Source organism: Phalacrocorax aristotelis, chromosome 5 (assembly GCF_949628215.1).
Source record: "Phalacrocorax aristotelis chromosome 5, bGulAri2.1, whole genome shotgun sequence".
NCBI classification, from domain to species: domain Eukaryota; kingdom Metazoa; phylum Chordata; class Aves; order Suliformes; family Phalacrocoracidae; genus Phalacrocorax; species Phalacrocorax aristotelis.
In genome coordinates, this window is record NC_134280.1 from 46,036,223 (window position 1) to 46,063,143 (window position 26,921).

The window sequence follows — 26,921 nt, forward strand, 5'->3', positions numbered from 1 at the left end:
ATTACACAACATTTTCTGGAGTCTCTTGGCATTACTGTGCCAGTTACTGGATATTTTCTGTTAGCTGACAGTTTTTTCCATAAATTACTATCTGTAAAAATGTTTCAGTCAGCATTGACCTGTTACAGTAAAGAGAGATACAACAATCTGAACCAGCAGACTGTGCAGTGATTCCTCCACTTTATATATACATGCAACATTGAAGTGGGCAACCTAAGAGACAGGAAAAAAAACATTCTCTTACCTCATAGCCAAACTGGAGCTCATCTGAGGTTAGCATAATGATATCATCATCAATAGCCAACACTGCTTCTGTTTCAATCTCATCATAGGGGAAGAAGCGGTTGCTAAGTTTGTTTTCTGCAGTCCTAACAACTTTCAGGGGAACACGAATCTTTGGCCAGAGGGAATCTACAGAGAAAAATTAAAATAAATGGAATTCAGTATTAGTTCAACTAGTTCAGCAATATTCCCCTCTTTTGCTCTCTACAAAGAGCTTCACAGATAGCTCTATAGCTGTCTATGTTGGGGATAGCTTGCCCAAAAGAGCAGTCTGCAATAATCACGTAACAAGAGTCAGCAATATTATGTATTGGTTTAGGACACACAGAAAGAAAAGATATTTTATTCAACTGCAACTATTTAAAAGAATTTGAAGCAGCGGTATACAATTGCTGACTGCAAGTCCAGGGCCATAAAGAACTTGAAAAAGAATGTTAGTCCTATCAAGTGCTGAGAAAAATAAATTTTATTGTATCAATTTAAGAATCTAGATACACCTAAAATGTTAATCACTACTGACAGTTAAGGAGTAGATTCTGTGTGAGAGAAAATTCTTTAATCTTCCAAGTCCTAAGTGACAGTGATAAATTAAGCTAGATAGATGCAAAAGGATTCTACTTGTGCCCTGCAGAATCTTTACAAGTAGAACAGAACACTGGAGTAAATAATCATGAAAATTCACAAGTCAAATCACCCTTTAACTAGGAACAAAAAAGCCTGTAGCTACAAAACTGGGTCCAATTCACTCTACAATGAGATTAGGTTTCTATTTCTTGCCATGTGTTTAAAATGTAGCACCTGAAGTGTCACATTAACAGTTTCTGCAGGCTTTTGTGTATATTCAAAAATGTTCAGAATCCTATTCTATTCCTACAAAAGTATAATTGCAGGCTTAAGTATAGAGCACCAAGCTAAAAGAAACACTACTCAGGACTGAATATTAAACATTCATTCTAGATGCACATATTTAACCATATATATTTTCTAGCACAAAGCTTAACAGTAGTCATTATTACAGTATTACGCATCCCAAAAGCACTAATTCATCATAGTTTAATTAATAGCTCAACAAATACAAATTTTTTTTTCCAGCTTTCACAATAAACATGTATTTTAATGAAAATTTGAAGGAAGAGAGCATAGTAAGATGTAAGTCTAAGCACCCTGTGAACACTAGATGAACACTTGCATTCCTTACACTGGTGAAATGGAGGGGATGACAATGGTATGAGAGGAGAAAAATATGCAACATTACTTTAGATCGACTATAAAGTGACTGCTCAGGGAATTTATAAGTTATCTGTGTCAGGTGAAAACGTGTATAAGGATATACCTCGAGGTAGGTGATCTCTCTCCTCAGCACTGGTGAGGCCATACCTGGAGTGCTGTGTCCAGTTCTGGGCTCCCCAGTACAAGACAGACATGGACATACTGGAGAGAGTCCAGCAAAGATTCATGAAGATGACGAAGGGACTGGAGCATCTCTCCGATGAGGAAAGGGGGAAAGAACCGGTACTGTTCAGCCTGGAGAAGGCTCAGGGAGGGTCTCATCAATATGTACAAATACCTGAAGGGACGGTGTAAAGAGGACAAACCAGGCTCTTTCACTGGTGACCAGTGACAGGACCAGACACAATGGGCACAAACTGAAAAATGGGAGGTTCCCTCTGAACATAAGGAAACCCTTTTTCACTGTGAGGGTGACTGAGCACTGGCACAGGTTGCCCAATGAGGTGATAGAGTCTCCATCCTTGGAGATATTCAAAAGCTCAATGGAGATGGCCCTATACAACCTACTCTAGGTGACCGTGCTTGAGAAGGGGGTTTGGACTGGAAGATCTCCAGAGGTCCCTTCCAAGCTCAGCCATTCTGTGACTCTGTGGTAAGTGAAGTCTGTAAGAACTGACATTGGACCTAAAGCCACTGAAATTTTTATCAGTGATCTGAAATACTTGGAAATTGCACTGGCAATTTGTATGTGACACAAAGCCTAGAGACATGAAAAACAGTAAGGACAATAAGGTCATACAAAGCACTCTGGGCTGCTTAGTAAACTAGATGCATTTGAACAAAAAACAGACTGACAACTCGAGACACAGTTAAACACCAGAACCAAGGCAACTTTTCCTCTAAAAGCAACTGCTGAAAAGGATTAAGGCATCAGAGTGGACCTTATTTCTTCGCATGCTGCTGGGGCAAAATGAATTAAGGTAATTCTTGTATATAGATGGGCAAGTAGTAAGAAATTGGGCAAGGGGAGTGGAGGGCAATTTTCCCTATATGCATACATAGTCAGATAGATGCTAAAATACTGTTTGATTCTGGTGCATTTTTCAAAGCGTGTTAAAGTACTGGAAATGGTGCAGGACAGAACCACATAAGTTATTTGAGGGCAGGAGAAAATGCCTTATGGTAGAACTTGGGAGATCAGTCTGTTTAGCTTATTAAAAGAAGGTAAAAGTGGATTTTATTAACAAGTACAAGTATCTACACAGGAAGAAAAATGCCACATATCTTCTTGGTTGAAGAGAAAGACAACAAAAAACAATTACTAGAATCTGAAGCCAGGCAATAGTAACAGCGGTCAGCCTCTGGAGGAAGTTAATAAGGACAGCAGCTGATTCTGTATATCTTGTCTTTGAACACGACTGGGTATTATGATAGAAGACGCGCTCAAGTTAGATAGAAGTCACTGGATTGAAAAGAAAGGTGATGTGGTGACTTGTGACTTACAGGTGAACCCACATGATCTTACTGTCCCTTCTGCCTCAAACTCTGAAGTAGCTTGCAAATGTTAAACAGTCCACAGTCTTTGTGAGGCCATGACGTGTCTTTGTGAGGTACCTGTAACTGTCTTATAAATGCGGATACTTGCATGTTGTATGATAAATCAGTAATAAGGCAGTAGAACTTGCTCCCAGGAATGAGTGTCCACGTCCTCATTGCCACTGGGCCTCTCAGTTTTAACAGCTCACACAACACACTTAAATAAAACACAGAGCTGCACACTGCTTAAAGACACCAGAGTCCAAACAGTACTTCACTGGGAAAACAAAGCCATCTTTCCAAACCACACCAAGAGCTTTCAGAAGTCAGTTTTTCTTGGAGCTGTATTTTAGAAAGAAGGATTGGAACGCATGGGTGGCCAAAAGAACGGAGAAGAAATACAGAGTGATGTTTACTGGCAAAATTCATATTCTGTTTCCTACCCCAAGGGTTTTCCTGAAAGACTGAAAAAGTGACTGTAAAACCTACCCTTATCTGTGTGGTCTTGTAGATCATGGTCTGTATTTGACAAGTATGCAGGTTCTTGTCCAGTTTTACTCACCTCTTTTCCTTCTAGTAGAAGGCAAGAGGCACCATCCCAAACACTGATGCACAGTTCGGCAGCTTGTAATATTGATTAGTAGCCAGTCGGAACAATTCCACCACGCTACTGATGAGCTCCAATGGAAGTCACAGCCAGCCAGCAGCTGGGGAGATACAGCAAGTGCCTTGGGGCCACAACAAAAGTGTTCAAGAGCCATGGATTCCAGTTACAGTGCAATGAGCTCATTTTACTCTCAGCATTGTAAGGTCTTTGAAATCCCTTGCTTGAACCATAATCTGAAACAATGATTCCAGTAGGACACCACTGAAATTCCAAAATTTTCATCTGATTAGTCACCCTAACCTCAGGAGGCAGTAATGCTGAACAACTGGAATTGTTTATTGCAAATGACTACTCTCAAGTCAACTCACTGCTTTCTTACTGATTTATCATACAACATGCAAGTATCCACATTTATAAGACAGTGACAAGTACCTCACAAAGACACATATCATGGCCTCAAAGATTGTGGACTGTTTAACATCTGCAAGCTACTTAAAGACCTTAGGCTAATTGCCTATATCGATAATCCCAATATTAGTATCAAGTAATTTTAAAGCAGGCTTCTAGATCCCCAGAAGACTCCACTGTCACAAGTGTTTCAGTAGCAATCAGAATTGTCATAGGTATGTTTGCATTTGTAAACTTTTATTTATAAGTATCAAAGTTTATTTTTTATACATGTTAAGTACTCTTTTATTCAGGCTTTTCTTCCTTTAACTTCTGCTACACACGAAAAATAAGACAACCAAATTACAAAGATCTTATTTCAGTGCAGGAATACACTGAAACTAAAACTGAAACCAAAAAGTCACTAGGATTGAAAAATAATTCAGAAAAGCAACAAGCATGGATGCTTTAAAATTCTAGCTCTTTGGGAAATCAGCTGTTTGATAGCTTAATAACATACATGCCACTTGCATAAAAATATGGTAACAGAAGAAAAATAATGAAAAGTCTATGGAAAATGAAGGTGTAATCTACTTATAATCAGCATGCAACTCAGATGTCAGTAAATCCTGTTAAACCCACATGATTTACTAAGGACTTGAAAAGTCTCTCAAAATGACCAATTCTCAAAGAGAGGTACGCTACTGCAAAACATTTGTGTTTTGAGAAACATAATACAAAATTCCTGAATTGGGAGTTTAATTAATGAATGGAAAATATTACCATTTTGGAGAAATTCTGAATAAGACACTGGGGTACCAGTTATGCTGCAGCATGCAAAATGAAAGAAAGCATAAGACTATTTGTTGCCTAGAGGCTGATCTGATCCTGAAGGTTGCTGTACCTACAGCGATGGAAGCACATGGGAGATGTCAAGACCCAGTGACACCTGGGTAGCCACTTTGGCAGCCTGGGCAAAAATTACTATCACGAAGAACAGCGGGCTGGGCTCCACTCAGAGATGCAAGTATTCAAAATTAGCCCTGCTGCAGGAACTCCAAAAGAAATATGGAGTCAATAAAAAAAGTCAACAGCTACTTCAGAAGTCAAAGTTTTAGAATCCAGCAGGAAGGTTAAAACTGTCTATATTTATTTTAAAAGACCACAAAAGAAGCATATTTCTACTTTTCTTTTTTTAACACATAGGAGGAATGCGGCTTAAAGACAAGTCAGAGACAGGGTCTGCCACTTCTGTAATACCACGCTCTGAATTTTTAGATACTGCTTGGAAAGTTATGAGAAAGTTCAGCACTAGCAAAACATACAGGGGGAAAATTCTCAGTTTAGTAGACTTTATTACAACCGAGGTAAAAGCACATGCTTTAATCTTACAGTAAGAGGGCACTGCATCATTTAACAGAGTATGACAAAGATAAAAGAAGCCCAAGACAAGAAGGCAGACAAAGTCTTACAAGATGGCATGAGAAACTTTAAGCATACAAAAGTAAAAATGCATGTTTAGACTATGAATTATTCTTACTTCTTTTAAAACCAATGAGGACTTTCTGTGAAGCAGCAGAAGACAGAGGTAAAATACAACAGTAAAGCTCTCTGGGGTGTATAAAAGAAAACCTATGTATACACAGAGTCTGAAGAGAATGACAGGCCCCTCCTATTACACATTGTACTGAAATAAATGAGAGAAGAGTGGTTGAATAACACTTACACTTGCTTTTTGGCAACAAAGCTGAGGGCATTCTTGGCACTTTGTGCTATTTAGCACTACTGATGCACTGATTGCAGGAGCTGCCCACAGAAAACAGCATGTGGTCTTCTAAACACAAAATCAGCAGTTTCCCAACTTTTCAGCTTCTACTTCTAATGGGCTTACAATCCCTAACAACCACGTACATGGCTGTACCTCTGGCCAGCCCACAATCCCACCATTAAGTCCTGCAAGTCCGCATCTCACAGCAAATTTTTCAAGCATGATTTCAACATGATTTCCACAAGCTGCAGGATCAAAACAAGTGCCGTAATTACACTCCCATTTAAAACACTATACAGAAGAGTAGCAAAACCCCCCTCCTCTCCATATCTATTTCTCAGCTACAACTCCCAGTGAATCACATAAAGACAAGGAAGAGAAGGAAGGACAATCATGAGAGAGAGGCAATTTCATTATAACCTAAAGGAACACCCTCCCACACCAAAAAACCCTTTCACTTTCCACACCTCCCTAGGCTTGCCATCAGATGTTTGTAACAAAAATTTAAGTAACATAAGCTTGCAAAGAGTATTAATTCATATTAAGCTCAGATATCCCACAACTTCTGTGAAGCCCACTTGGAACTGTAAAAAGGAAAAACCTTTCCAGAAGTTGTGCAAGGTAGATCAAGATCAATAAAAAACTGGCAGAAAACATCTCTAAACATGCTCCTCTGTACATATCTGCAGCTGCACAGAATCCCATCCACCACGCTCAACTCTCATAACTGATCTTTTATAAAATGCTTTATTTGATACTTATTCTAACTGGTCTATAGTAGTCTGTAGGAATTCAACTAATTGAACATGGATGATAGAAGCCTAAAAAGTACTTTTTCAGTCTCAAAGACTGAATGGCAGAAGTCGGATGGAGTCTGAAGTTTCAAAACACTGTCAGAAAACCAACATCAAGCAGGTTACATCTATTTATTACCAAAATTCCTTCAATAATAGCTGACTGAAAAAGTCTGTCCAGGCATTTCAACTGCTCCAATTTAGAACTATCTGTTCAAACCAGGAGCTTTCTACTTACATTACAAAGTTTACATTGGTCTACAGTAATGCATAGTGTTCCTCATATATAACAAAACAGAATATTGGTTTATAGGACATTATTTAGAGCCCAGTTTTGCTAAGAAGGACTTGCTGAGCCAAATTTCTAGACTTCCTTGGGAAGCAAAGTGTTTGTAATATGATTCATGGAAGACTAAAACCATCATGAATTAGTTCTCCAGCTAATCAAGGAACATGGCATTAAGCCCATCATCAAGATGCCAAATTAATTCAAAACCTAAAGAGAAGTTTAAAAACTCCATTCCTACCAGTGCTATTAAGTCACAGTATGCACAAAAACCTGCCACTGAAGATTTTTTAAATCATATTTTTAAAGTAAACGCTTCCTTAAGATACAGTAATCCATACGATACTCAGGTTCCTTATCCTCAGTGTTTTATATTGATGTTGTCCATTAACAGTACTGAAATACAAAGATGATCACTGCAGTAATAACCATATGCCTTATTGTCTGCATCTTAGTCGAACTTCATCTGCAACTTGGCTCCAGGAACCACTACCAATACAACTACACAGAAAGTACATGTTCTTTAAAATACACATTTCATTTTTATAAAACTGAACTTAAAAAGGAATCAAGCTACACGATATATAGCTTGTTGCTTGTTTACTAACAGTAAAGCATTTATACATTTTTGTACCATTTATGTGGTAGACAAAATGGTTTATTCAATTGTCTGAAAGAAATGTGATGAAACATCAGCGGAAATTTCTATCACAGACTATTTTCTTGAATTTCAGAACTAGCAATTTAGACAAATACAAATGAAAGGGCAAAAGTATTTGGCTGATGGAGAAAATGAAAAAAACATCCTGTCTACACAAATATTCCCAGCAGCAGACACTTGTACCACAATGTTTATTTTAATGGATCGGGGGGGGATAAATCTTTTTTTCCCCCCTATAATATTTCAAACCTTTCAATTTTTATTAATATTGTACTGCAGCCATGGGCCTGCTGACATTACTGCTGGGTTGGCAGGCTTCTTGCATACCCTGCATGGCTGAGAATATATGCAAAACTCAGCCAAAGACCAAGCAGAGATCATATCCCCTAAATCCAGAGAGCACTTAATATCAGCAAGATGATTCTATGAAGCTTTAAGGTTCCTGATTAAAATCATCATCAAATATTTTCTCTCTGCTATTTCACATATAAGGTCCAACATTTTTATCATCACAAGCCCTCTGAAAACTTCAAAATGTTTGCACAAGACATCCATGTTACTCAGATTCATCTGTTGAAGCTGTATTTTTTTTCTTAAGACACTGCTCATATTTTGAGTTCAAAACCGAAAGATTAGACCTTTGGTTTCCAGTCTCACGCAAAGCAAAGTGTTCCTACTTTGGCACACAGATTCTGCAATGACTTCAAAATACACTGTAAAGCTTTCACTTACGTCTATGATGTCTATCAAATAGAAAGTATGGGAAGGCAGTGTGCTGAACTAAGCAAAATAAAGGTTAAAGCACATGACCTTTTTGAATCAATTCCTTGCCCTGAAGCTGAATTACCGAGTGATGGTGAAGACTTCACCTCTGTGTACCCCAATATCTAAAGCTGTAAATTGAGAACAACCAGTTTATCTACTGGTTATATAGGCAGGACACATACATATTTGTAAATGTTTTGAAGGCACTCAGATTAAATTAAAACCACAAAAGAGCAGTTTCCTTTAATATAAATATTTTACTTTTATTTCAAAGTAGACATTAACTTTCTAATTAGACATATTGGCATCTACCTAATAATAATGCCATGAATAATGCTACTTACATAGTACTTTTAAACTATAGGTCTCAAAGCATTTATCTAAGACAGTATTGCTGTATTAATCTTACAGGCATGGAAACTGCAGCACAGTAAGAAAGGAGTTGCTCCCATTCAGCAGGCAGAAGCTATATCTGGTCAGTGCCCCAGCTATAAGAAGTATCTGCCCAAGAAAAAATAATTGAAACATTGGGGTTTTTTTAAGTGCTCATTAATTTTTGTTTATTTCTCAAGAACCTTGTGATATAGCCTATGCATCCTTCACTGTTTTCAGGTACCAGCATGGCAAAACAAGTAGAAACTCAGAGCAGACAATTGGGTGACTAAGGATCAGTCATTTAAGCTTGTACTACTCACCTTGTGTTTCCTTCATACTCAGTGGAGGAAAAACGTGTACTTCTGGAGGGATGATTTAGTTCACCCTAAAATAAATACCTAATGCAAGCTAGATGGAGATACTTGTTTCTTTTCACTGATTCTAAAGGAAATGCAGAGTGATGAGCTCAGACTTGCACAAGTACCTCTCAAACATTTTAAGTTATGAGAGTAGCCCCTGCAAACTCATAGGACAAAGGGAAAAACACTTGTCAGTGGCTACTGATTTCTAGCCAATATATATGTAGCTACTTTTTCTCCAACTTCACACTTTCCTACATTATTTGCGTGAAAATTTTCCACTCAGGTGTTCATTTAAACAGTTGTTTATTTATTACCAGCCAATGGGACAAAAAATTTGTAGGTCATACCAGAGCTGCATCTGCCTTGACAAGCCTAGATTTGCAAGGAGTTTGCTCTCCATGCACCTTGCACACTCCCCACACCTGTCACCACTGCACAGTGCAGCAGCTGAGATCAGCTACAGTGTCTTACCTGCACTGAGGGATGCTCGGCAGTACTGACGGCAGAGGGACCACAATTCAGTTTTGTCATTCATCTGACAAAAATCACCATTAGTTCATTTTCAGGTCATGCTGACAAATATACCTTTCACTCAAACTTTACTAAATACTGAGGACAAGCAAAAAGTGATTTTTATCTTATGGAATGTCACATTTGTTGAGAGTTGCAGAATCTTAAGTTTTGTACAATACTTAGACTATTTCATTTTCATTCTGTTTTCCTCTCAAGGCCTGAGCTTGCTGAGTTTCATTACATAAAGGAATTATTTAAAGTACATAAGAATTAATTTAAAAAACAAAACAAAAAACAGCATGAATTTTAGAACTTGCACATACTTTAAAACTTTCCATTCCTAGGGAAAAATTCCCTCTATTTCCAATACATATTGTTGTGATAACAATGTAATTTTCAATTACAATATTTTTCTGGTGTTGACAGAGGAAAGAAAGGAGCAGCCACACATTGTATTTGTGTGGCACAGTGCCAGCTACATCTCAGGAGACCTAAATCCAATTCCCAATTTACCACGCATAATCACTAAGGACAACAACTCAGTGTCCTTCACCCAGACCTGCCACTTACACATGCAAAACAAAACAAGCACGCATAGGGTTGCAAGGACAAAAGCCAAGATTTGCTTCTGTACCAAAATGTGTCCCTTACATGGTAAGGACCAGGAAATATAGCACTTGATGCTTTAGGAGGTTAAGCACCTCAGCTTTACTATAACCAATTAAAAGTGAATAGCCATAAAAGTGCAGATACTACTGTAGGGTAATAAACCAGACTTTATCAGTGGCAGTGGTGCACATTACAAACTTCAAACTCATTCCTTGCTCTAATCCATCAGAAAATTCCTGGCTTTAACAGGCTATAAACAGCAGAAGCTTTGAAGTCCAAGGATTAGGATCACTAATAGACAGACTGAACGAGAGACTGGCTGAAGAGCCAAGTGGAATGCCCTACATGGATCTGGAATAAAACAAGTTAATTTAATCAAACTGACCTCTCTCTAGCCATAGGCCAAGAGATTATAATGCTTATAACAGCAGCAAATGGACAAGGGACACTAGAAACAAAGAGTTATTTGCTTCAATGCAATATTTAGGCTAAGGTAAGGGCAAAACCGCCTATGCTTTCAACTGTGCTCTCAAATCCGCAATTTTAAGCTCTACAGGAAAATGCCTTGTTTGTTTTAAGCTACTTTATGACAGTGGTAATCGAGGCAGGAAAAAAAAAAGAAACACTTTAATTTTCAAATATTTCTAAACGCAAGTTTATTAGAATGATTTCACAGAAAAGATCATTCTAATAATTTATTTGTTTTTATATTCCTGTATCTCAGACTCACACAAGGGAAATGTGGAAGCAATCCATCTGGGTTAAATCCACCTGCATTCAGTGCTCACATAACTGAATATAACACTAAGCATTTTTTGCTTTTAGAAAAAAAGCTTCTTACTGCAAAAATTCCAGTTATTATCAATTTATACACAACACTTCTCACTCTAAAGGATTACAAAACATTTAATAACCAACTGCACTTGAGGTGTTTAGCACAGCAGTATTACAGAACGCTTTTTAAAGCAAACAATAAAGCTACTCTGCTTTAAACTGGAGCAAGTTGCCAAGATGGCAAATGAGCCAAGTGAACGGTAGCAATAGCTTGGCTCTGAGAAGCTGTTAGAAGATGATGAATTGAGACAAGTGTTCAGGGATTAATTTTCACATTGTGCCTGCTGCTATGCAGTATAGCTAACTTCGAAGAGTAGGAACAGCAGCAGCTGAAGCCTCTGAAAAGAGAATTACAAAGCAAGGAGTCCTAACGACATGCTTCATTCACCACAGAACACAGAAGAATCCACAAGGTTCTGTACCACCAAAGAGAACATTTTTTTTTTTAAACACATACTCCTAGAAGACATTTCTTCTCCCACAAAATCACCACATTTTCAGATGAGAATGACCGAGTCAACTGTACAGCATACAGGAAACAAACTCGTTTACACCTACTATACCTAAAGTATTTAACCAAGAATGAGAAGAGGTGGCTTTAATTGCCCAGAACAATGCTCAGGATTTTAGTATTAGTGTTTGGAACTTGGAAGAGGCTCATCCTAGGAAGCAATAAGCATGGAAATAAAACAAGCAGCATTGGAGCGTCTGTCTGGCACTGGAGGGGATTACCACAGGCCAAGACCTTTAGAGGGGGCAATGCCTCCTGGCTCTCCCATTTACTCCATGGTGATTTTATAAACAGATTTGCCAAGGTCAGGACCTCTGCTTCCAGCTGAGGACCTGGGAGAAGAGTAAGAGCAGCATGGTCTTGTGAGGCAGACAGCCCGGGGCTGGGAGAAAAGGGAGCTAGTGGGAGACAGAGCAACCACAGTGTGTGCAGTGGTGTTATATGGAAGGAGATGGAGAAACATGGGGTTAGGATCTTGGGTTTGAAAGCACAGGCAGCAAGCTGTGAGGACTGGGCAGCCTGAGACTGAGGTCGTGGCACGAAGGGATACAGTATGGCAGCATGCCAGGCAAGCAAATACCCATGCCGGCAAAGCACACCTCAGCTACTGAAAATTAAACAAATTAATTCAGAGATTTACAGCTCTGAGTTCACACTGGAGTCATTAATATACTTTTGAAACTGAATCTTCTTCCAAAAAGCTACACATTAAAATCACTTGGGAAAAGGTCTGTCAATGTGCCCTCATTTTACAATAACCATGAATAAAGAAAAATTTAAAATATCACGCGGATTTCAGACTCTCTCATAAAGACTATGAAAAGCAGCACAGTACCATATGTGCTGGAAACAGAAACATTTAAAAAAGACACAGATATCTTGTCTTACCGTGCTAGTTGTAGGATTTTCACAAGATATTCTGGTGGTGGGGGAACTTCTTTTCAGGCACCCAAAATGTCCCAAGTTTTCACTTCATCAGTCAAAATATTCACTTATTTTATAGCTCCAAGCATTCAAACTACTTTGCTGCTTTGAACCACATTTGCCCAAGAAAACAGTCTAGCAGAAATATTATTCACTGCAGTGAGAGAGTGTCTACACAAAAATAAAACCAAGCGCTGACAAATCAAAGATGGGTCTCTCCTCACCGCTCCCCAAAATATTGCATCTGTTAGCTTTTATTCAGAAGTTAGCAGCACAACCACTGTTATGCTTTTTTCTTTTAATCTACTTTGGCTTTTCTCATTTCACCTTCAAAAATATTGCCACAAAAAAAAATAATCCAAATTTGTTATCTTGAAAGTAAGCATGAAACACTTTTCAAAGACATATTAATGGCATAGAAGAGAGGTTATTCTGTAACAGGTGCTAGTATGCATGCTACCCCCAGTTTCACCCTCCTCCACCACACCTACCATGGGGTCTTACCTTCTGGTGGATTCTTATTCTGGTTGTTCCAGACAACTAACAATTTTGATAGACTAGGCACTTTAGACACCTCTGTGATGACTCGGAAAAGGCTCTCCACCCGGTCATATGTCAGAACTATAGCTGTGAAACCTTGGGACTGAGGTGGGATCAATGGAAGGAAGAGCGGGTTGCTCACACTGCTCCATTTCTGTGAAGGAAAACAAGAAAACAGGAAAACAATAGGATTAAACTGACTTATCACAGTAGAGAGTAGTTATTACAGTAGGGAATAATTCATGTAGCCAAGACCTAACCGTCAGATTTGGAATTTGCTCAGATCAGGAAGGTTGACTCTCCAATTCTGGCAACGGTGAACTTCAGCAATTTCTCAAAACCTTTACTCCAATCTCCTTCGCAATTCAATTTTCATTTTTGCCTAGCTGTAACGTTGCAAACAAGAGGGGTTTTAGGGAAGGAGTAAAGTGAAAGAGGCTGTAAGATTTGTGGAGAAGGAAACCAAGCTGAATTTCGAACCCAGCTAGCATGACTCAATTCTCATTTACTAATCACTATTTCAAGTCAGGTCTCAATAAACAAAGAGAAACTCAATCATCACTACAATTTCAGAAGCAAAAAAGAGTTAACAACAAAACCAAAGCAGCAGAAACATAAACCTGGCATAAAATATGTACCCAAGTAAAAAAGGCAAAACCAGGCACTAAGAGGAATAATGTACTAGCTTCCACAAAACTGTGTTTGTTCAAAGGTGAAAAAAACACCCACTGCATTTAAAAAAAAAAGGCATGAGATGCAAAGATGAATTCAGAGAGTTATCTACTCCTCGTGAATTTTAATGAGGGCATTCCTTTTAAGACTTTAAAGGTCTTACTTCAATACACTGCCAGCTTAAGGAAGCCAGCTCAGCTGGCAAAAGACAAGACAGACAACTAAAGCCTCACTGAATGTGCCAACCTCCTTTGGGGCTGACAACGTGGGGGAGGCAGCAGTGAAGGGACGATTCAACAGGAAAGAAAGCGCTGGCATTTCAGTCTCAACTTCTTCATTCCAGCTGATATTCCAAACAGGGGTCAGACAGAAAAGCAAAGTGAAAAACAAGACCTTTTGGGATGAGGTGAAAAAGGGAGTTGGGAAAGCAGAAACTGAGTGATGCTTGAATCCTAGCCTGTAAAAACTATGAGCGCTCATAAGAGGTTAGTAACTGCCAGTAGTTTACAGAAATACTGCAAGAATCTCCAGCTAAACTTATTCCATAAGCCTGCTTGTATCAGGAGGAAAGCAAGTTTTATAGACTCAGAGTAATCAGCTCATATTTGCAGGAAATAAACTTTGCAATTTTCCATTTCTTTTTTTAGTCTTTGGGTTACTTTAAAGACCCAACAATCAGCCTCCTCATGTTTAGTGGTTAGACACCTCTAATTAGAATAACTTCAAGGATGAGGAGAATAGAGAGCCTATTTACTAAAAGAGATCATAACATTTTAACCATTTTGGTAAATGAGAAAAATATATTATTTGAATATGATTTCCTTCTACAAACACATCAACACTGCAGGGGGTATAAATATGTGAGGCATTTAAAGTTAAACACAGCATTGGAACTCTGTTTTATCCAGGATGGTCTAAGGGTACGTTCCAGGCAGGGATCTGTCAGTAGGAATAATACCCTTTAGATGACTCGCTGAAATAGTTGGAAAGATGGACTAGTCTTCAGCTACACATATTTTATCAATTCTGGTTCAAGTAGCATTCAACATAAACTGTTTGTGAGGCTTGTAATGGAAAGCATCAAGTTCTAGTTTTTACCCAACAGGACTAATAGAATAATGTAGAAATAGTAACAGCATAATATGGAACTTCAGTTCATGAAAGGGGCATGGCTAACTGTGATAACAGAGGACTACACTCAGTAATTCAGAAAAATATATACCCATTACTTCAGCAACTTATATGTGCAGAGACAACTCTGATCTTAGATTATTAAATTTTATAAAATTAAAGCTTTTATATATACTTCTGCTAATTTTACAGGAAGACTGGTGGCAGATGGGGACAGCCCTCTGATTTTGCTCCAGCTTCAACAATTCCTACAGCAAATCACAATCTAAAGGTTACCAGAGCATAATCCCCCTCATTAAAGCTTTACAGACTCGTTTCCACACAAGCCCCACCCCAAGACTGCTATTACCCAAATTACCCTTGTAATGTCGAGCAGCTTCTTAAAACAACTCTCAGAAATGTCTTTTCATTAATACTTGAAGCAGAGGTTTAACATCATACTCAGTAGAGTGCCAAGAAAGTCTTACGTTTCTGCCCTACAAGAAGTAGTAAATGATAGAGTAATCTACAGACAATGCTGTATTTACTACTTACGGGTGAGTACTGCCACCTAAATTAATGGCTCCCACTTGAAGTTTATCTAGCAACTTTTTCTCTCTGGCCACAGCATTTCCTAACAAATTCCTTGCTATAACATCCTTGGAAAAGGATTATTCCTTTTCTATCATCTATGATTATTTTAGGTACCTAAGGAAAAAAATATAGATGTACGTGTGCCAGCACATGCATACGTGCCTAAAAAAATCATCATGCTTTCTCTTAAAAACCTACGTTTTAGGTACATGACGTAAATCCCAACCTTTACTACTTTCAGAAAGGCATGAAAATCCTCCCGTGCTGGTTATAACTTAGGAAAAATAAGGCAACTTTTGAGGTATTTTTGCTCATGCAACCTACTAAAGGATGATGGAGGGAGAGAAAAGCCTGTAGACACTCACTAATGGATAGGAGAACCGAGCCTCTCATTTGAGAAAAACATTTCGAAAAGGCAATTAAGCATCTCTCAAGTGCCATTAAAAGCAAACCCCCTGCTGCCTGCCTGAAGAGTGTGTCTACAGTCTGAGACCTATTGACCCCACTTTCTGCAGGAAATCGGGCAAATTCAAGTCTCCATAATTTCCTAAAGTCTTCCAGATTTCTGCTTGGGAAAAGCAAACCATACAGGCAATTAATTCAACAGCAACCTAATTAAATCTCCATTATGGCAGCAAAGCATGAAATGGATAATGACATAAGGATGGGTTCTCTGTCATGGTTTTAGCTGGGATAGAGTTAATTTTCTTCACTGCAGCTGCCATAGTGCTGTGCTTTGGACTTAGTATGAAAACAATGTTGATAACACACCAATGTTTTGGTTGTTGCTGGGTAGTGCTTGTACTAGTCAAAGACTCTTCTAGCCTCCCGTGCTCTGCCAGGTACACAAGAAGCCGGGAGGGGAGGGGGCACAGCTAAGAGAGCGGATTCAAACTGGCCAAAGGGATATTCCATATCATGTAACATCATGCTTACGTTAACTGGGAGGAGCTGGCCGGGGGAGGGAAGCGGCAATCGCGGCTCGGGGACAGGCAGCGTCGGTTGGCGGCTGGTGAGCGGTTGTATCGTTTGTGTTTCTGTTTTTCTTTTCCCTTTTTCCCTTTTCCTTTTTATTATATTATCATTATTGTTATTATTATCATAATCATTATTATGATAATTATTATTTTCTTGTAATTATTAAACTGTTCTTATCTCAACCCGCAAGTTTTTTTTTGTGCTTTTGCTCTTCTGATTCTCTCCCCCATCCCACAGGGGTGGGGCGAGTGAGCGAGCGGCTGCATGGTGTTTAGTTGCCAACTGGGGCTGAACCACGACAGTTCTCCCAAGTCACTGCTCAAGAAACCAAGTCGTGAAGGAACATTTATTCCAGTCCCATCTTTGTTAACATTCTTCACAGAAAATTCACAGGAACTTTCACTCTCACAGAGAAGAGCAAACAGCAACAGTGGACTGATCATCCATCACCTTTCTTTGACAAAGTGCTGACACTCAGCTGAGTGGATAAGACAACCCTTCACTCGACTTCCCAGTTAATATGATTAGAGGAGCCAGGATAATTAATCTAAGATTAATAGGTTGTTTGCTGTGAATCATTTTTATGGGCAAAAAGGATCAAGTTCAAATGCCAGTTTCCTAAGAGTAATCTCATGTCACTTAAGTCTCAGTCTCAGTTATCTGCAGCTTTCTGCAGTTCATAAGGAAAAGCCATGTCTTGCTGAATGAGAGCAAGAACTTTGGGATAGCCTGAAGCTGCAGAGAGAATTCAGGAATGGGTATGTATACAGGGAAGGATTCAGACTGCTGCAGCTGTCCCGGGAATGCTTTCCACAAGTGTGCATGTGTAATAATGCCTTAGAAATAAGGCACCTTCCTTTACTATAGATAGATCAAATATTGCTCTCCCTCTTGGTAATTAAAAACAACTTGATTCTATTTTAGGAAAAGTTAATACATTAAGGACAAAGTATCAAGTGAGGTGAATTCTCGTTATGTGGAATGCTTAAGGTTGGTCTCGATGTGGAGTCTCCAGGTTCAAGTTAGTGGAGAAGTTTTAAACAGACCATTCCTAGCAGGACAGAGAAGTGAGACAGATGGGAGCTTCAGGACATGAATGAACACAACTGGACTGAGAACTGGCCAAATGCTACAGAGCCTCAAAGGTATTGGAAAAATACCAGAAATAAGAAAGACTGGGTCCTACCCCAAAATTTCTTGTTTGGGTGTACATTGAAAGAGACTTGACAGAAGACACAGCACACACGTTACAAACCACATCACAGAATGGTCTCTAGGAAAACAGGGCTGTGTAAGATGTCCCATATTACAGAAGAGAGTCAAGAACTTCCCAACTATCATTTAGTGGGAAAAATCAGCAACAGCACTTTAGAATAAAATTTCACTGCTCCCATGAACAAGCCAGTGGGCTTTCCTCCCTGTGTATTTTATTTTCGAACAACTAGACTCAGTGCTTGTTGTAACCAACATATTCGTGAAACCACACAGTCTGAACAACTCACTGACTTTCATAGCACAGAAGTAAGGCCAACAGTGTGTTGAGCTTAAACAGTAGCTAAGCAGTTGTTCTACACATCTAAGCAAAGCAGCAATACATATCCCCTGCCTCTGTGTGTAAGGCTTTTTCAGCTGGGTTGTTCTGAATATCAATCTAACCTCAATGTGGTTTCAATTATGAATTACCAGACAAAAAAGTGCCTTGATTTATTCTATTTTGCTCCAATTATTCCTGATAAGTTTCTATTGAATACTTTGAGAAAGTATTTCATCATGCTTCCCATCCTCAAGTGGTCACAGGGCAAAGTCAAAGGAATTAACCCTCTCTGCTTCTTTAGAGCCAACCACAGTGCTTATACTCTGAAGCATCACCAAGTAGCACTGGCCACCATTTCATGTTTTGAAGAAGATTATAAACCCTCCTCAAAAACAGTTTAGCCACAAGACACACAGAAGTTTCTACCTATTCCTTCTGGAATGATGAAACCTGATACTGTCAAGAATCATGAATTTTGATTGCCAAAATACATCACGTAGTTATAACACTAAGTTATTCAGCATAATTTTTGTTTATGCGCTAAAATCTAACCAGCTGTCTGAGCTGTTCTGACAGAATCTATTGGCTGAGCACCTTCTTTGATACAAAAACTCAGCTTCAGGTTCATCTCTTCAACTCCTTAGTTTCAATAATGTGTCAAAGGAATAGATTTGCAGTGAAAAGAGGAGAATTATTAAGAACCAAGTTCGCATTTACAGTTGCCATAATACTTGTGCTTTTGGAATCCCTCCATCAATTTTACTGCCATTCTTTTGTAAGAATAAGAACATTACAACATTATAACCTTAATAACAATATTCCAACAGTTAGGAAGAGAACTAGGAAAAGGATTCATGTTTTTCTGTGTTGCTTTATTTTTTCCTCCCCTTGGTGTAAGTCAACATAGCAGCTCCAGACCCAAAAACCCAGGTATGGCATAATCTGAACTGGGAAAACAGAGCTTAACATACCTTTCATGCTCCCAGAGCCAGAAAAGACAGGGAGTGCTGAAAAGATGACTTGTGAAATTCAAAGCAACAAAGTCCCTTTTTTTTTTTTTTGTAGTTAATGACTCCCATCACATAAGATAAAACCACACAGTTATGAAGCCACAGGAGGCACCAGGCAGTGCAACAAACAACATAAGAACAACAACAAGACCCTCGCCTTTGGACAGCAAAATTGTACAGTTTCTCTGGGTGCATCTCAAAACCAGCTTTACTAAGATTTAAAACATCTCTCTCACTTGTATGTTTAGGTGTCTACTTCTAAGCTAAAGACAGAGCAAAACGCTCTTAGAGAAAATAAAACCCAACAGATTTAAATGGTTAAGAACTAAAACGTCATTCAAATAAAATAGATGAAATCCACTTTCCAATTCTGTCAACAAAATAAAAAAATTTGTTGTTCATGCCTCAAAGGATATAATTTACAATGAAAATAAACCGACGCACTAGATACTAGCCACACAACATAGCATAACTGTGAGGTTATCTATCACTGTCTAAGAGAAGAATCCTAAACCTAATGGGCAGGTAAGTTAAATAACCCACTGTCAAATCACATTTCACACACACAAAAATAAATATCAATATTTAGAGCTGAATGCATGTGGTATACTCAACTTGTCCATAATATCAACACCAGAAAAACATAAGATAAACTGAAATTTATTCAGTATAAGAAAGAGCATCTATCTTCAAGCATGCTAAGTAACGCAAGATTTCACCCAGGTGATTTACACCATCACACAAGGTAGCTGGAAATGCAGCAGGAACAGAACCTAATATTGCTCAATGGAAAAACCACCAGATGTGCATTGCCCAGAGAAGTGCTAGCTTGTTCTCATTTGCAGGTAAATAAAAAAAGCGTATGTTAACATTTGCTTAATACTTTGAAGATGAGGAATGGTACTGGGATGGAAGTACAGTTATAACAATGGCATTATCTAGAAACTTAGGGCTGTAAAATACTAGTCAAAGATCTTAGAAATAGTTTAATTGGCAGAAGCCCACAAAATATTCTGTAAATTAACATCCTACTTAGTCTTTGCTACATGAATGGCAGTTTTTGCACTAAGTTAATTTGGCTATTTTAGTTTAAACCAAATGATGGTGCCTCACTGGGAGAAATGAAATCTGGTATGTTTATTGTTCAGCATAGTGATATTCTCAAGTGATTATTAAACTATGGTCTGTATCATCCAAGGTCAAAGCTTAAAAACAGTCCCCGACAAAAAAAGGCCTCTAATGTTTTATAGGTCTACATGACAGCTTGAAAGAATTTATAAACAGGCTTTAAAGAATTTCAACAAAAGCAACTAAAGAAATCTGGCAAAATCCTGTCTTAATTATTTTTCAGAAGTCCATATGTGTTTGCAAGGTATGAGGCAAAGTAAGAGGAAAACTTAAATAATGTACAAAAAAGCCCAAGTGAGAAAGTAATTTACTTCTACTAGAATGTAACAAAGTACTCAACTGAAGATAACAGCTTACATCTCAAACCCAGGTCATTAGTTCTAATCCAGCCCAAAGTGGTAACAGTCAGAAGGCACACTGCAGAAGCAGTCATTATCTGGCTTACCTGAATGTAACTGGTCACCCCTGCCTAATGGATAATGGCTGGGCCAAGAAATACAAAAGGCGTTAAACTCTCAAGCTTGCAGCAAAAGACTGACTGAGATAAAAAGGACTCAATTGGTCCAGGAATGAATTTGAGGCCCCTAAAACATCATTTGCCTCTCTTCATCAAAAGAAGGAAATATATTGCAGTGCATTGTTATTGAAAGTACTATTCCGTAACATATTAGCATGTTATATGTTACTAGTCTTTTACTTCCTCAAGAGGATAGTGGATAAGTAGGAAAGTAATCCACTTCATGACGTATTTTTTTTTTTTATTTAGAAAAGGCCAACAGTCTTCAGTCAACCCATACAAATACATAAAACTCTTGGATCACTTCCTCAATGTAATGTACTAAGTATGGTGTGCTGGTTTTGGCTGAGAAGGGGTTAATTCTCCTCACTGTGGGGGTCGGCTACCTTTCCAGCTTCCCGCGCTCTGCCGCGTGGCGTGGCAGGGGGGGCTGGGAGGGGCAGGGCCATGGTGGGGACGGCTGACCCCGACTGGCCAATGGCAGGTTCATCCCATACCATGTGACACCACGACCAATATATTTGGGGGTGGGGGGGGCGGTGAAAGCGCGCAGGCGGCGCGGCGTCGGGTCGGCGGCCGGTGAGCGGCTGCGGCGCGTGCGGTTTGTTTCGGCGGTTCGTTCCCCCTCTCCCCTCCCTTCCCCCTCCCCCGGGGCTTTGCGCCTCTCGTTGTTCTCCTTTACATTGCATTTCTGTTGTTGCTTCTTTTAATTTTAATTATTAAACTGTTCTTATCCCAACCCACGAGCGTTACCCTTCTGATTCTCTCCCCCATCTACCGGTGGGGAGTGAGCGAGCGACTGTGTGGGGCTGAGCTGCCGGCTAAACCACGACAGTCTGGAAACAACTGCATATGCATTTATCTTCTGTGTACCTTATACTCCCTCCTGCTGGAAAAACACCCTCCTGCACTACTGCTGCATCCACACTGTGGTGAAGATACTCAGGCAACAGCCTCATGAATATTTTGAGTCAATATAAGCCAAACTAATGCCAAAAAAAAAGCAGCCTTCTGGCCACCCGGTCCCTCCCTTGCTCCCCACCTCTCCTTTTTTCTTTTTCTTTTTTGCTGGGTAAGTTTTACATGAGGAAAATTATTTCAGTTAATTCACCACAGGTGAATTAGAAAATTCAAAAAGAAGGTAGCACATAGAGAAATTGTCATCTAACTGTAGAAGAGCGCAGGACTGCTTTTGGCATGAGTATCTGCTTATAGTGGTTTAAAATGTTTGGGAAACTACAGACTCAACACAAGGTGTTTCTTTGTGTTGAGACTTGAGGCATAGCTGAGGAAGAGAAATAAAGCTTATCTGTATGTAGATCTAGCCATGAGCACACCTCACTGATTTTAAATGCATGAATATCACTTTCATGCTGCTTATCCAGGATAATAGCCATCCCCTCAGATACAAAAAAATCTATGTGATATTGCTAAAAAGAGAATAATCATTATTATATTTGCAGATATGTCCTAATTCGAAGTATCAGAGTTCAAAATAAAGTGAAGAGAAAATCTTCAGAAAATAGCATTAAGTCTCTAACAGTCCTACTTTGCAAGTGCCATCAAACTTGAGGCAGCCTTTTGTGAAAGATGCAGCTTTCTCTTCACAGGTGTCGTGGTTACAAACTTAATCAGATATTTGAGGTTGTTAAAAATATCTTTTATCTAGCATACTTAGATGTAAAATGTTTGCTAACTCAATATAGATTCAATTCTACTGTACTAAATCAAAATAATAAAAGGGAGTACTATACAAAATCTTAGGAAATAGACAAATTGGATGATGAATCTTAAAACTGGAAGCAAACCCATGAGAGGCTGCAATAGCTCAACAAAATGCAGAGCAAAATGGAAAATTATGAACTACCCTAATTGTCAAAGTAGAAACAAAGTTTTTACTGCTCTATTTTACACCTGAAACAGTTGTAACAGCCAAGCAGCAAAACACTTAACAATCGGGACATTTTACTAGAGCTCTATTTTTCTGTTACTTCTCAGGATCCTAGTGATGTACTAAGCAAAGTTCACCCCTATAAGCACACAAAGAAAAAGAAAGCTTAAACCAAGGAGACAGGCAGGTAAGCAACCAGGGCTAAGGATTCTCCTCTGCATGATGATTTGCACAGACTGCAAGCTCTTCCTTCTGTCAGAAAGGTGTATTTGTCATAGCAAATAAGCTCATAAACCCATTAAAGCTGCCCTTTCCTATATAAACATACCATAGACAAATCCATGCTCTCATTTTCAAAACCTCACTATTCAGATCACAGGGATCCAAGCTCTATTAACAGCCTTGTGCTGATTAAAGAAATCACTGGCTAAATACAGTAAGCCCGTTCCCTTAAAATGGTGATTGCACCTCTGCACCCTCTGTAAACCTGCCTACAGCTTCTACACACTCCTCCTGCAAATCCGCATTCCTATCTAAACCGCGTAACAGGAACAAGAGTGTACAGAAGAGCACTGCATTTAATCCTGACTGACCACATGACCACAAGGAACAACAAGCAGAGCTAGAGGAACCGGATGCTGAGCCAGTCGAGTTCAAAGGCAGAATACATATGGCAAGCTCTGGAGGTACAGCTCTGGCCAGTAACATAAGAATTTATGACATCCAGTTACTCGCACATTTCACTGTGGTATTAATGTTATCTCGCAGGTGCTTCGTTTTAAGTTACCTATAACCTGGCCCTGGGGCCAACCTGAAATTATTTGCTTTAAATGTTTCAATCTTGAGTTATTTAGAGAAGAATATGGAAATTTTCTTGTAAATGAGGAACACACACAAGTCATCTTTACTTATTTTGTCTTCTTATCAGAGTTAGAGGAGACACTTGCCATCTTCTGCTACCTCAAATGTACATATGTACCTGCTTTCTATGATGTTTCATAGAGGCTAACTAGAAACTGTAACAGTGATATAAGTGGACATTATGCTTGAGCTTAGATGAGAAACACACTCAGGCTCAAGTGGACCATTATTCCCGAGAAGCAGACACCAACTGTGGAATTACCACTAGCGCAATTATTTAAAAAAAACAAACAAACATTAAAATAACCATTATTAAATTTATTGACTTATTAAATTTACTAGCAGATACTGTATATATCATCACCTTCTAAACTGCCTGAAGTTAGGAATTAGCTGAGTCCTGAGAAATATGGTCCCCTATAGACCACAACTGTAATATGCTCTCGCCTCAAAGAGATAAAATACGTTCACAGGGAAAAAAAGTAATAACCTCAGAGAAAAATTGGAGAAGGCTCCAGTTATTTGCTTAAAATCAAAGAACAAGGGTTAAAACCTAACAGTATTAGCTGGCTTTGGAAAAAAAAAAAAAAGAGAAAAGAGAGCCTCCAGAAGGAAATTTTCACATATGCTCAGAATAGCTATCAAAATCCCCAGTTAAAGATATCACAGGATTCTGTACTGCTGTTGTACAAATTTAACTGCTCTTGAACAATTCCTGATCTGAATTCTATTTTCTTTAACTGACCCTCTGAGAAAGGGTAACAAGCAGTCTGTGTTGCTGGCTAATATGGAGCTTACACAGCCCATAAAGGAATGTTTAATGATATTTGTTTCATATTGAAGCAAGAAATGAATTCATACGCGTATTAAGCAATTTTCATAGACTAGAATAAACATCAAATTGTTTCAACTGAGACATAAAACCACCAAGAAACTGACCATTCATGGTACAGGAGAGGCACGATACAAGGTGTTAACTCCAACGTCATGGACAAATTCAGGCCTGCCTAATTGCAGCCAGCCTTCTAACTTTTCTCTCCAATTGCACATTGATACAATATTCCTGCCTACCCCTTGTACTGCTCTAGCATGCTATTGCTGTTATGTGTTCCTCCACAGTTTCAGAGTTCTGTATGTTGCCATGTCTCTGGTCATAAGCCTTCTGCTTAAGAACCTCTAGGTTGAATGACTAATAGAAATATTTTTTTCCAAGTATTAAAAAAAAAAAAAAAAAGCCTGTTTGTTGCTCAGAGTAAGATTAGCTTCCCCAGAAATGGGTGGGTTTCCAGTATAGGAGCGAACCCAAGAGAAGATGGTTTTGTGCACCTTTAAAGACTGAGTAATCCTAAAGCCATTTTCTTCATTTTACTAGATTTTTCAGGGCGCTTGTTTTGCTAGCATAATCTGAAGGCATTAAGATGCTTTGAACCCCTTCTTGCAAAGTATGCACGTACTTCTTATGCAGCTTAATTTCTTCCTTAAATATTGACAAGTGCCACGTTTGCTCTCTAGGCAATGACAACAGTAGATTACTAATGCCTTTGGCTAGGCAATGGAAAATCATCTACTGAAACCCAGCAATGAGCTTCTTGCTCTTTGTCAGCAAGTGGTCACACCCTATCGGTCTGAAAGTAAAACACACTCTACTCCTGAGCACACCTACCCAGCTTTCAGAGAAACTCCCTAAACCATCATAAAGTGAGACAGTTAACAAGTTTGGTTTTATTAGTAAAACAAAACTATTTTTTATATTTTGACACAGAGAAAATTAACTGATTATGAGTGAAAATCATCCGCAGGCTTTTATATAGTAAAATACCAGAACCAGCTGCTTGGCGCAGGTGGTTAGTTAATACTCCAGTGTTCCTTCTTAACAGAGGTGGGTTCAAGTGGTGAAACTTTTTTTAAAAAACAAAAAAACAAAAAAACACAGCAAAGCTTTGATCAACTGTTTATGTATAAGAGAAATTATGTAGAAATAACATTAAGAAATTGCAGGCATAGGAATGATCAGCTATTTCATTCGAATTACATGAAAGAGCCTTGCAGCTTGCTTAATATCTTCAGTATTTTCACTGACATTGCTCATTTTTAAAAGCACTAAACCCACAACAAATTCAACAGAAGTAAAGAGTGTGTGTGTGTATGCATGCATGAAAAATAAATAAATATACAAATAAGCAAGCAATTTAGTGTGTGCAACAGGAAAATTTAAAAGTTTGTGTTTCACTGTCAGGACATAAAATGAACTGCTTTTTGAATTTTGAATTTTGAATGAATTTTGCCAGTTGTCATAAAATATATTAGCTTCATCTGTGTAAGTTACCAACACAACACGTACACACACAAACACACATACATAGAATTATTACCAAGTTTCATAGTGCATATCTTTTATATGAGAAAAACACAAGCACACAATTTGTTTTCAGTGAATCAAACTGATTTACTTACCACAGCTGGGGGATCATTCCATTCTTCATAAGAAATGGCAGCATATGGGTAAATTCTATCATTGATAATCTGAAGAGTTGCAAGAGCAATTGCTTTCATCGATTGAAAATATGCTTCCCAGAACCACCTTGCCTGTGAAGAGAATAAAGATCACTTTCACACTGCACAAATCCAGTCCTTAATCTTGGCTTGCCATTGCTTCATGCAGTCCACAAGTCAGGTGGAAATTAAATTAGGAGGCATGTTTATTGTAACTAGGATATTTCCATAGAGCCTGAAGGCTTCAAATTCAACCCCACCCCCAAAAAAACAGGATTTACAGCCAATAAAAAGAAGCAGCAGCATACTTTGCAAGTGATTAAATAGAATGAGAATACTTTAAGGAATTGGTTACTTTTACGCTTTTGTCATACGTTTTCCTCTTGAAAAATGTCAAAAGCAGTCTGACCACAGAACAGAAGAAATTGCTGTTATACTCTGTTTCTCCAAGACAGAGGAATTCACAGTGCAGCCAAATAAAAAGCACACAGCCTAAAAGGTGGAACTTAAAAAGTCACCTTTGAACATCAATATTAGAGACAGTTGATCAGCTAGGGAATTTCAGTATTCATGAAGCCTAGCAAACTAATACCTTCCCAAAAGTCTTCCAAAACCAAGTATTCTTTACACAAGTAAATATTAAGATTTTTACATAAAAGTACATGCTTATGCCAATTTTTTACAGTCGTTAATCTAGGCTAATTTACAACACTGGCTGTGTAAAACTGCTGAAATGAAGCATGCGATTTTCTTATACAGAGATGCACTGAATTTCACAGATGAGTCACTTTCAAGCTAAGAACCTGTATAACATTGTAATCTTGTTCCAGTTGCTATGTAAGACAGAAATGCTGAAAGAAAGCAGGGTTTTGGAAATGAAAAAGTTGACTTATCTGATTCTCTGTTAGAGACATAAACGTACTTTTTAAATGCCTAGAACCGTCAAATGATCCTGTAGGACTCCATCCAGCTCAGAAGGAAACATGCTTTGCCAATAAATGTAAGTTCAAGTGTTTGGCCCAAGAGACGTGAATTTTTTCCAACATAATTTTTCTTCAGGAAACTCCAGCACCTTGAAGTGTCCAGAAAGTAACTGAATTTGCAGTCTTTCTATGGTTCAGTATCAACTATAAGAGTATGCGTTTGGAT

General features: G+C 38.6%; 1 protein-coding gene across 4 annotated transcripts in view; it reads right to left on the reverse strand.

Annotated features, from left to right (window-relative positions):
- EXT2 (exostosin glycosyltransferase 2) overlaps positions 1-26,921 on the reverse strand; it is an 81,084-nt gene that overhangs the window by 17,986 nt on the left and 36,177 nt on the right. For all 4 annotated transcript variants that reach the window (XM_075094287.1, XM_075094289.1, XM_075094288.1 and 1 more), the window contains exons 8-10: positions 25,734-25,865; positions 12,949-13,138; positions 245-411 (exon numbers count right to left, since the gene is read on the reverse strand). In XM_075094287.1, the coding sequence (XP_074950388.1) occupies positions 245-411; positions 12,949-13,138; positions 25,734-25,865 (489 nt within the window). The remainder of the gene's footprint in view (positions 1-244; positions 412-12,948; positions 13,139-25,733; positions 25,866-26,921) is intronic.